The sequence below is a fragment of the Setaria viridis genome, chromosome 5 (assembly GCF_005286985.2).
Source record: "Setaria viridis chromosome 5, Setaria_viridis_v4.0, whole genome shotgun sequence".
Classification (NCBI taxonomy): Eukaryota; Viridiplantae; Streptophyta; class Magnoliopsida; order Poales; family Poaceae; genus Setaria; species Setaria viridis.
Window position 1 is genome coordinate 39,627,927 of NC_048267.2, and position 11,346 is coordinate 39,639,272.

The 11,346-nt window shown below is 46.2% G+C and overlaps 1 protein-coding gene across 1 annotated transcript; it reads left to right on the forward strand.

Annotated features, from left to right (window-relative positions):
* Positions 1-285: 285 nt before the first annotated feature.
* On the forward strand, positions 286-4,550 carry LOC117855755 (LOB domain-containing protein 15). Its single transcript, XM_034738127.2, has 3 exons — positions 286-664; positions 994-1,288; positions 1,403-4,550. Exons 1-3 carry the CDS (start codon positions 651-653, stop codon positions 1,829-1,831), a joined length of 738 nt encoding a protein of 245 aa, XP_034594018.1. The 5' UTR covers positions 286-650; the 3' UTR covers positions 1,832-4,550.
* The last annotated feature ends 6,796 nt before the right edge of the window (positions 4,551-11,346 follow it).

Consider the following 11,346-nt stretch of genomic DNA (forward strand, 5'->3'; position numbering starts at 1 on the left):
TCGATCGATAGATAGAATAAGGCCCAATGCATCTCCTAACAGTTGCAAATACAGCCCGCTCACTCCTTGAGAATGTTGCATATTGTCAGTGACGGAAACGTGTAGACCGTGGTGAATACGAGACAGCGATGTAAGTTTTGCTTTTTTTTTCAGTGGGTCAAACAAAGCTGATGAAAATGGACTAGTCTGCGTTTCAAAGAAAAGCATATAATTTATGTTTTTTTCTAAATAAAATTCTTCTATATTCGAATGAATTCAATCCAGAGAAATTCGAAGGACCGACATTGTTGCTCCGCCACCGTTGGATTTCCCCAAAGGGACAACATGTCAGCATCCCTTGTGATGAGCAGAAACAGGAGGGATCAAATTCAAAGGTAGGGGGGGCATGGGAGTGTGCCAGGCCAACCAATCGAGTCAACCTGCACTTTCCAAACATTTCTTCCTCCCCTCGCCATGCATATTTACTTGCCACCAATTTGTCGGTCTTCAGGCCCATCCCCCTCATTAATGCCTTGCCTTTTAAGCACTCTTTCCTTCCAAACTTTACACATCTATACACCTCATCTCCCTGTCCGTCGTCGTCTACCGATCCCCCTTCCCTGTCATCTCCCTCTCCCTCTCCCGAGCACAGGAGAGGAGAGCATGCCTGGATGTCCACGGAGAGGTAAGAGACCCACCATAGATAGCTTTGTCGAGTTCCTTTTCCTCCTTTTTTGTTCTTGTGTGTGTCTCCCTTTGATTCTCTGACACTTCTCCAATAAAAACTTTCTTCAAAGGAATCTAATTACTGTTCTTTGTTCTGTTCCTCTCTTGCTTGAAATTAAGGTTCGTTAATCAGGAGATAGAACATGCTGTGGCACCTTTTCTTGTTTCTAGCGTTTTAACTTCTACCATTGTGCTTTGACACCAAAAGTCTCGAGATTGTTTGTCCCCCTTTAATCCCATGCACCAAACCCTAGGTGACAACTCTGCCTCTTGGACTTCCGCCTGCAGGGAGAGACTCGATGAGATCGGCAAGAAGATCAAGCGAGAGCCGGACACAGCCACCCTCGCCCTCGCCGCCGCCTCCGCCTCCACCGCACCGGCCGACAGCCGCGTCCCCCGCCGCGTCGGTCTCGGCCTCGGCGGCGCCCTCAACACCGTGACCCCCTGCGCCGCGTGCAAGCTCCTCCGCCGCCGCTGCGCGCAGGAGTGCCCCTTCGCCCCCTACTTCTCGCCGCACGAGCCCCACAAGTTCGCCGCCGTCCACAAGGTCTTCGGCGCCAGCAACGTCTCCAAGATGCTCTTGGTAAGCCTAAACACAAGACGAAAAATTCTCCCTTTTATAACTAAAAACTAAAAAATTGCATCGTAACATGCGTGGATGGATTCCGCGTGCGTGCCAACGCGTTGAATCGCACAGGAGGTGGCGGAGGGGGAGAGGGCAGACGCGGCGAGCAGCCTGGTGTACGAGGCGAACCTCCGGCTGCGGGACCCGGTGTACGGCTGCATGGGCGCCATCTCCGTGCTGCAGCAGCAGGTGAACGCGCTGGAGGCCGAGCTGGAGGCGGTCAGGGCCGAGATCCTCAAGCACAGGTACCAGCAGGCCGGCGCCGCTGGGGCCAGCCTCGTTGACGACGACACGCACGCTACGGGCAGCTTCGTGGCTCCTGCGCCGGCTCCGGTGCACGCGAGGGACGTGGTGTCGGTGGTGGAGACTGCTGGCCAAGGGGTCGCAGCCACCGCGCCGGGGATGTCGGCAGTGTACGTTGCCGAAGCCGAGCAGCGGCCCTCAAGTAATCACTATGGCGCTCTTAATAACCCAAGTGAGCATGCTGCATACTTTGGTTGACACATGCATGGATTTATTTAACATTCTGGTGAGATCACAACTAAACCGCTGGGAGAATAAGCTGTGTGCGAATTCAATTTTAATTTTATATATACGGGTGTTCTAGAAGTAGATCTTATAGATGTGGTTACATTGGGTGACGAAAAAGTTCGTCCAGTGGATTGTATGTACCATTATTTTCTTGTAAGTGCCCATAGGGATTGTTGGTTGATTATTAGTTCAATTAAATAATGCATCTTGAACCTATCTGGAGTAGTATGTTGGGGTTTGGCGCTAAAAAATTGAAGCGAATTCCATAGCAGCTAACACTAAACGTGTTTTGCGCAAACACGTTGTTTCATTGGATTAGTTCAAGCGTAGGCACTGATAATCTTAATTTGCTTGCATTGAACCATCATTGTTTTCCCTTCCACTTGGATTTTATGAATTTATCGATATTGGTTGATAATTGGACTCTTTCCAAACTTAGTTTCTGGGTACTTCTTTATAAAGACTTTGTGAAGAGACATTATTTTTCCATGGACCCTTTATTTCAGTTTTTTTTTGCTTTTTTTTTTACAACTGATGCATACATATGTGATGGATGATTAATCATGTCATCCAAATTTCTGTTTTCTGGAATTTAAGTCAGTTTTTCAATTTCGCTCATAACTTGAACTGTATGTGGATAGGAGAAATCAAAGTGTACAGAACTTATGAATGAAGCAACACAACGAAGCTACTATACATCACAGTATTTGTTTGCACACTTCGCATTCCACATACTATACATAATATGATGGATGTCATCTAATTTTATTTCTGGATGAGAGTATTAACCATGAAAAGTTGTTATCCTTTATAGATATAAATTGATCAACCAGCTTCATTTTTGCTTGTATGCTATGCTGATGATTTTCTTTCAGCTAACCTAGCATCGGTATTTTTCTTAACTTTTGTACACTTCAATTCACCAGGGTTATCATTTGATTTCAGAAATATTTTCTCTTATTATAGTACTTGATATCACCGTCTTCCCTTTATTTGGAGAGTCTATATATTCGCCGATACATATTCCATCTCTGTTTTTTTTTTTGTCCACGTGCTAACGTTTTGTATTGTTTTCTATAACATGTCCCTGTTCTGATGTCTAAGTGGGGTGCAGAAAAGCAACAGATTCATGTGCATGATCACGTGGCTTTCTTTATTTCTACATATATAGTTTCGTATGCCATATTTTCGCATAACAAAGTAGATATACTTGTTGCTTAAATAAGCTTTTTTTTCATTTATAGCTTTATGCATTAGAGTGATAGAGAAATACAGTAGTATCAAACATTACCTTTCATCACCGAGTTCTATTTTTCATTTTTTTTAAGGTTATGCTGCGCTGATAAATCCTCTTTTAGCGTCATTCAAAAGTCTAAGTACTTTATGTGTGCATACACATCATAATAAGTTTTTTTTACTGGAGGCAGTGTATATCACGTTTGCACAGGCAAGCCCTTAACCTAGTTGTTCATGTGATCTTGTCCCAATAGAAAGAAATGTTAATCGACTACCAGTAGCGGCGCTGGGTCTCTCTTGCATATATGCTGCATATACATAGCTGTGAGGTGGATCTTTCATGCATGGATTGGACGTCAAATGTCAATGACTAGGCCATGACAGCTACATATTCTAGCTAATTGCATTCCCAAAAGCTGTAGGTCGAGGACGATCGAGGGCCCTTTCCTTGGCGTGCGGAGTTTGCCGAGATAGCTCGTACTAGTTGAGTTCGAAGTTGGTAAAGTCAGGTACAGACACTGGACCTCGACTTGTTGCGCATTAAAAATGTAGCATCACCAGATTCACCAGCACACGGGCCTCGATCAGTAGCTGGCTCCAGGGATCCATCCGTCCATGTGTGCGAGCGAGACTTCGCTCGTTTTCCCAGACAGGCGCGCGCGAGGAGAGAAGCTTCAGCCCAGGACGGCCTTGCTCGTTTTGTTTATTTGCTGGGATCTGGTCCAGCGTCGTGCTTGCTTCTGCTTGTTGCTTCAGACGCCGGGCACCGATCCCCCGCTTGTCTGCACTCAACCCCAATGCCGATGCTTCAAAGTCTTCACTAGCCTCGAAACCCAGCACGGAATGCACACCTGTACAGTGTCACTGATGTGTGCTCATCAGTTCTCACGGCTCACGTAATGTTAAGCATCGCGACCATGCGTGTAGTTGTATATAGAAGGCCTACATGAGCTGCTAATCCTGCCATGGAGTCCTGGACCACGACCAACTGACCAAGGATGTTGCCCGGAGGCCGGAGCTCGCGCGCTGTGGTCGAGCTGGAATGGCCCGGCAACGGCATGCTGTTGAGCTCCTGTTAAGTGTGTATCCCTCGCATGGAGTTCGCACGCTTTGACCGGTCGGCGACGCCGAGGACAGAAGCACACTGCGGATCGATCTGGACTGTGGCTTAGTTAAATCGTTTTGTGGCGGTGATAATCTAGCGGTTTCATTGACCGGGGAGGTGCCGACTTCGCGAATCTTGAGATGATGCGCGTGGTGGTGGCTGCTACACGCGACCCCTGTAGCGCGGCCGCTACTACTGTAGCTTGCATGTTCGGTGAGTACACTTGTCACCACGCGGACCTTGCTGTTTCTGCGTTTGAGCACCGCACCGCTGAAGAAATCACAGCTTGTGTTGTCGAATCGTAAACAAAGTTCTTTTCAGAGAAGTCGAGTATATAGCATCTTTCCATGCCGCGGCTAGTTAACATCTGTTCTTTGTCGATTCGCCGTCTGCCCGTGCTCAATGTCTCTGAAACTGCGACTGGGCCGGCATACAAGAGTGCAGGACGCTGTACGGTCAAATATGATCCGTGTACCTGTCCTGCCCAGTCCCAGTAGTGTGGTAGCTAGCTAGCGCGTCGTCTACTCGTCTCCAGGCTCCAGGGATGGAATGGCAAATTGCCAAGAGCAAGCGCGGCCTACTTTTTTTTAATCAAGAGCTTCTCCTCTATTACTCAATCAAATAGGTTTCAATCTTCTTGCAAAACATGTTGCATGAAGCATCAGCCTCCTTGGCACAGCAATGAGCTGCCAGGTTTGTCTTGCGATTAGCATGCACAAGATCAAAAGAGGAAAAAGAGTTACTAAGCTCTTGCATATAAGTGATGATCGCCATGATCTCCGACCTCTGCGAAAGGTTGGAGCGTCATAGATCAACGAGTTGATTGGAATCATCTCCGCAATCACCTGTGTCGAGGTCCGTCGCTGCAACTTCTGAAGCCCAAATCTGCATACCTGTGCTTCTGCTGATAGCACTGAACCTACGCTTGGTAGCTAGGTTCCAGCAGTTGCTACGAAATGCTCCTCGTTGTCTCGTGCAATGGCACCACATGCCCCATGCAATCCTCAGAGAGAAAGGCGGCATCCACATTCAGCTTGATATGGCCTTCCGGTGGTCGTTGCCATTTTACATACCGGTCTTGAGCTTCCTTTACGGTTGCACACCCTGACGGTGCTAGAAAATTAGTGGTTTCCATGATCCAGTCCAGGACCTTGCAGATTGGGATTGGATTCTTGCCATGACGCTGGTCATTTCTCGAACACCAGAACGACCACATGACACAAAGGATAATAGCGGTCCTCTCCGCAGAGCAGAAACTAGGATCAACCAAATCGACCTCCCATGTAGCAGGGTGGAGCTGAGGTAGCTTAACCTGCCTAGTCTTCCTCAGTAGTTCTCAAAATTGTACTGCTGGTGTACACTCAATCAGTGTATGGAACGCCGTTTCGTTCTGGTTGCCACACACCTCACAAGTGCCCTGTCGATCATGTCTTCGGTGTAGATTCGCCTGCGTTGGCAGGGAGTTATGCAAGACTCTCCACCAAAATACTCGTACCTTGGGAGGGACTTTCAGCTTCCAAGCCTCTTCCACACTGTGCTGCTGCCGTGATCAGAGGACGATGCACTGCCAGCCGCACAATCACGCTTCTGTCGCTCTCTATTTGACAGCAGCCAATATAGAGACTTAACCGAATAGAAGCCATGGCGTTCAGCTGACCACGCCCAAGTATCTTCAGTAACAGCTCCCAAAGGAATCCTGGCCACAGCTGCTACATCAGAAGCAATTAAATTAGATTCAAGGGCGCTCGTGTCCCAGCATCTCCGATCATGATCAATCAACTCCTCCACTCGAGTAGTCGTTGCAGTCGCTTTGGGGCAGAGACGTTTCATTCCAACACCTTCAGGAATCCATCTATCATCCCAAATATTTGTACTTGCCCCATTGCCAATTCTTTTGATGAGGCCCAAGTTTAGAGCTTCCCTGCCAGCTAGAATTGCCCGCCACGTATGCGACGAATTCTTCTTTTTGTTCGCTGAGAGGAAATCACTCTGTGGAAAATATTTCCCTTTGAGTACCTGCGCACATAGAGATTCAGGCTTGACCATCAACCTCCAACCTTGTTTACCTAGCATAGCTGTGTTAAAAAGTTTGAGGTCTCTGAATCCCATTCCACCGTCACACTTTGGCTTTGTCAGGTCAGTCCATTTTTTCCAATGTATACTCCTTCAATCAATGTTGCTGCTCCACCAATAATTAGTGATAGCACTCGTCATTTTCTTGCAAGTATCCGGTGACAACAGGAAGCAGCTCATTGGATACGTCGGAATTGCTTGTACGGTTGTACCTTGGACTTGATCAGAACCTCCCGGGCGGCTGAGCTAAGTTTCTTCTCACACCAGCCTCCCATCAGACTCCAAGTCTTAATCGGCATGTGCTCAAACACACCTTTAGTACTCCTACCCACAGCTGCAGGAAGGCCAAGGTATTTCTCACCCAATGCCTCATTAGCAACTCCAGTAATTCTCTTTACATCCTCCTTGTCACTGTCCGAGCAGTTTGCACTGAAGAAAACTGCTGACCTGTTGACATTTACCATCTGGCCACTACCTCGTTGGTATTTCTCCAAAATCTCCATTAATGTAGTTGCCCCTCGTTCATTGGCTTGAGTAAACAAGAGACAATCATCAGCAAACATGAGGTGGGAGATCCATGGAGCATGAATGCCAACACGTATACCCCGGGACAGATATTGTGACCCTGTATATTTGAGCAGGGACGAGAAACCCTCAGCGCAAAGCGTGAACAAATACGGGGATACAGGGTCATCTTGTCGGATGCCTCTAGTCAGCTGAAAGCGCTCCGAGAAGAAATCATTCACACGCACCGAGAAGCACACGCACCGAGAAGGAGACTATCTCCACACACTGCATGATTAGATCAATCACTGCTCACTGAAACCCAGCTTATGCATTATAGCTCGGAGATACGACCACTCGACACGGTCATAAGCTTTAGCCATATCCAATTTAACAGCACACGCACCACTCTTGCCTTTTTTCCTTTTTAGATAGTGGATGCATTCATATGCTACCAACACATTATCAGTAATTAAGCGCCCCGGAATGAACACACTTTGCTCCACAGATATTATCTCATCCAAGATCATTCGAAGGCGGTTGGCTAACACTTTTGAGCACAGTTTGTACAACACATTACACAAACTAATCGTCGAAAGTGGGTCATCTCCTGTGGATTCTTTATCTTCGAATGAGAACCAGGACAGTGCTATTTACTTCGGACGGCATTGCATCGCCATTCAGAAAATTCAGAGCTGCATGACAAACATCATCCCGGAGCAGGTCCCAGTGTCTTTGATAAAAACATGCTGTGAAACCATCAGGGCCAGGCGATTTGTTTGCTCCCATCATGAACAATGCCCGCTCCACTTCATCGGCAGTGAAAGGCGCGCTCAGGGCGTCATTCATGGCATCAGTGTGTTAGGACCTAGCCTAGGATCTCTAGAGCACATCTAGTCGGGATCGAGAGAGTCATAGGGGACAAGGTGTTCCTGGTGAGTGCCGAGTGTGAGAGGGAGAGAAATGGGGTACCTTCACCCCTAGAGGTGGGAGCAGCAGAGCTACTGGCCATCGCTGGTTCGGTTGATGTAGTCTGCGCAAGGCAGCGACGCGCAGTGCCGAGACCGGTCGCCGGTGAGGTGGCGGTGGTGCTTCCCGCCGCTACTGCGCAACCTAGATCGGTAGGTGTGTCGGTGGGGCGGCTGGCTGCGGCGAACCTCGTGAGCCGAGCCGGGTCCCCCACCCTGTTTATATAGCGCAGCGCGACAGGGGCCCACCACCCATTGATAGGGTGAGCGCCCCCGATCAGGACGCAGATCAAGGTCCTGATTGGCCTTTGGGCCAATCGGGAAAGAGATCAATCTAACATTCTCCCCCTTGATCTCATCATTTACTTTTAGCTTTACACTTTTCACTTTTATTCGTTTCATCGTAGATTAATATGTAGAGCATGTTTCATCGTCACAGCTTAATTGCCGATAGAATCAACAGCTACAACACACCTCTCTATTTTGAAACAATTCTGTTTCTTTTGGGCCTTATCCAATCCAGGAATCATAGGCTTTCCCTTAAACCCATGCCGGCTAAGTGTTCTCTGAACACATTGGGAGGTAAGCCTTTCGTGAGCGGATCCGCAAGCATATCTTTTGTTCTTATATGCTCGAGACTTATAGTGTGATCCTGGATTCTGTCTTTCACAACATAAAACTTTATTTCAATGGCTTTGGAAGCATTGCTTGATTTGTTGTTGTGAGCATAGAATACTGCTGGTTCATTGTCGCAGTACATTTTTAGTGGTCTGTGAATACAGTCAACCACTCTCAATCCTGGTATAAATTTCTTTAGCCACATTGCCTGCCCCGTGGCCTCATGACATGCTATGAATTCTGCATGCATCGTTGATGACGCAGTTACTTTCTGTTTCGAGATTTTCCATGAGATAGCTCCTCCTGCGAGAGTGAATACATATCCAGACGTGGATTTTCTATCATCTTTGTCTCCCGCAAAGTCTGCATCTGAATACCCTTTTATCTCTAGGGAATCAGATCTCTTATATGTAAGCATGAGTTCTTTTGTGCCTTGCGCGTAGCGCAATGTCTTCTTTACCATCTTCCAGTGTTCTATACCTGGATTACTTTGATATCTACCAAGAACCCCGGTGACAAAAGCTAAGTCAGGGCGAGTGCACACTTGGGCATACTGTAAGCTTCCGACAGCTGAAGCATATGGAACCGCTTTCATTTGATCGATCTCGTACTGGTTCCTGGGACATTGAAAATTCCCAAAACTGTCGCCCTTGACTATAGGAGCAGGTGTGGCCTTACTCGCATGCATATTGTACTTTTTTAGAACCTTTTCTAAATATGCCTTTTGCGATAACCCTAGAACCCCATTCAATCTATCTCGGTGAATTTCTATGCCCAAAACATATGTTGCTTCACCAAGATCCTTCATATCGAAGTTTGAGGACAAGAACTTCTTTGTCTCTTGCAGTAGACTGATATCACTGCTTGCAAGCAAAATATCATCCACATACAGGATTAGGAAAATGTATTTCCCATTTTTTAACTTTGCATAGACACAATTGTCCTCTATATTCTCTTGAAACCCAAATTTCTTTATTATATCATTAAACTTTAGATACCACTGTCTAGAGGCTTGCTTTAATCCGTAAATGGATTTCTTTAGACGACATCCCATATTCTCTTTGTCTTCCATGACAAAACCCTTTGGTTGTTTCATGTAGACATTTTCTTCTAAATCCCCATTTAGAAATGCCGTCTTTACATCCATCTGATGCAACTCTAAATCAAAATGTGCAACTAGCGCTATTATGATTCTGAAGGAGTCTTTACATGAGACAGGAGAAAAAGTCTCATTATAATCTATTCCTTCTCTTTGTGTAAAACCTTTTGCCACAAGTCTCGCCTTATATCTTTCTATATTCCCTTTGGAGTCACGTTTAGTCTTGTAGACCCATTTACAGCCTACTGTTTTGGCTCCTTTAGGAATCTCCTCAAGTTCCCAAACATTGTTGGAACTCATCGATTTCATCTCATCTTCCATGGCCTCTAGCCACTTTGATGAGTGAACACTTTTCATGGCTTCTTCATATGAAGTGGGATCACCTTCTATATGAACTTCTTCTGTATTATAAACTTTATAACAATCAGGGATAGCTGATTTTCTGACCCTTTGAGACCTTCTAGGCCCCTCACTTTCGGGCACATTCTGTGCCTCTGCTTGTGGCACACTGTTCAGAGGTGGCTGCTGCAACTCTTCCTCGTGTGTAATGATGGGTTCAGTTGGCTCCTGAAGGACAGGTTCCAAAAATTCACTCATCGTTTCCACGGGTGGAATCACAGCAGGTGCCTGCACCACAATATCAGGGACTATAGCGGGTGCTTGCACCACGACCTCAGGAACTATTGGTGCGGGAATAATAGGTAGTGAGAAGTATGGTTCCTGAATCATCGGATTAGGTGCACACACCCGCTTCTCCTCAAGATCAATCTCTCGAGCTACCATGCTCCCCCTCACCATCTCATCCTCTAAGAAAATCGTCTGTCTCGTTTCTACAAACTTTGTAAATCTGTCTGGACAGTAGAAACGAAAACCCTTTGATTTTTCCGGATAGCCAATGAAGTGGCAACTTACTGTTTTGGGATCTAGTTTCCCGATGTTTGGGTTAAACACTTTGGCCTCAGCTGGGCTCCCCCACACACGCAGGTGGTTTAGTGAGGGTACTCTTCCTGTCCATAGTTCGTACGGTGTTTTGGGCACCGACTTACTTGGCACTCTATTTAGAATGTGAATGGCGGTCTTCAGCGCCTCCATCCACAGTCCCAATGGTAAGGTGGAATAGCTCATCATGCTGCGCACCATATCCATCAGTGTACGGTTACGCCTTTCAGCTACTCCATTTTGCTGAGGTTCGTCCGGCATCGAATACTGGGCTACTATGCCATTTTCCTGCAAAAACCTTGCAAAAGGTCCAGGAACTTGGCCGAATGGGGTATGCCGACCATAGTACTCCCCTCCACGGTCGGATCTTACTATTTTGATTCTTTTATTATGCTGATTTTCAACTTCAGCTTTAAATATCTTAAATTTATCCAACGCTTCTGATCTTTCTTTGATTGGATAAATATAACCATAACGGGAGTAATCATCTGTGAATGTTATGAACAAGTCATAGCCATCCACGCTTTTCACAGGAAAAGGTCCACAAATATCAGTGTGGATTATCTCTAAAACTCCTGTGCTACGTTTAGCGCCTTTTTTAATTTGCTTTACAAATTTTCCTTTAATGCAATCAACGCATTGTTCTAAGTCTGAGAACTCTAATTGAGGAAGAATTTCATTCTTAACTAGTCTTTCTATTCTCCCCCTCGAAATATGACCTAAACGACAATGCCATAATTTCGACGATATTTCATGAGTTCTCTTTCTTTTCTTTGTTTCTTTCTCTGACGAGGATACATTCATATTCACATCACACACAGAATTTACTTTTTCACGCAATGATAATAAATACAACTCATTGTGAAGGATGGCAACACCAACACATGCATTATCGAACCAAATGGCACACTTTCCATTTCCAAAATGACATTCATAACCATCA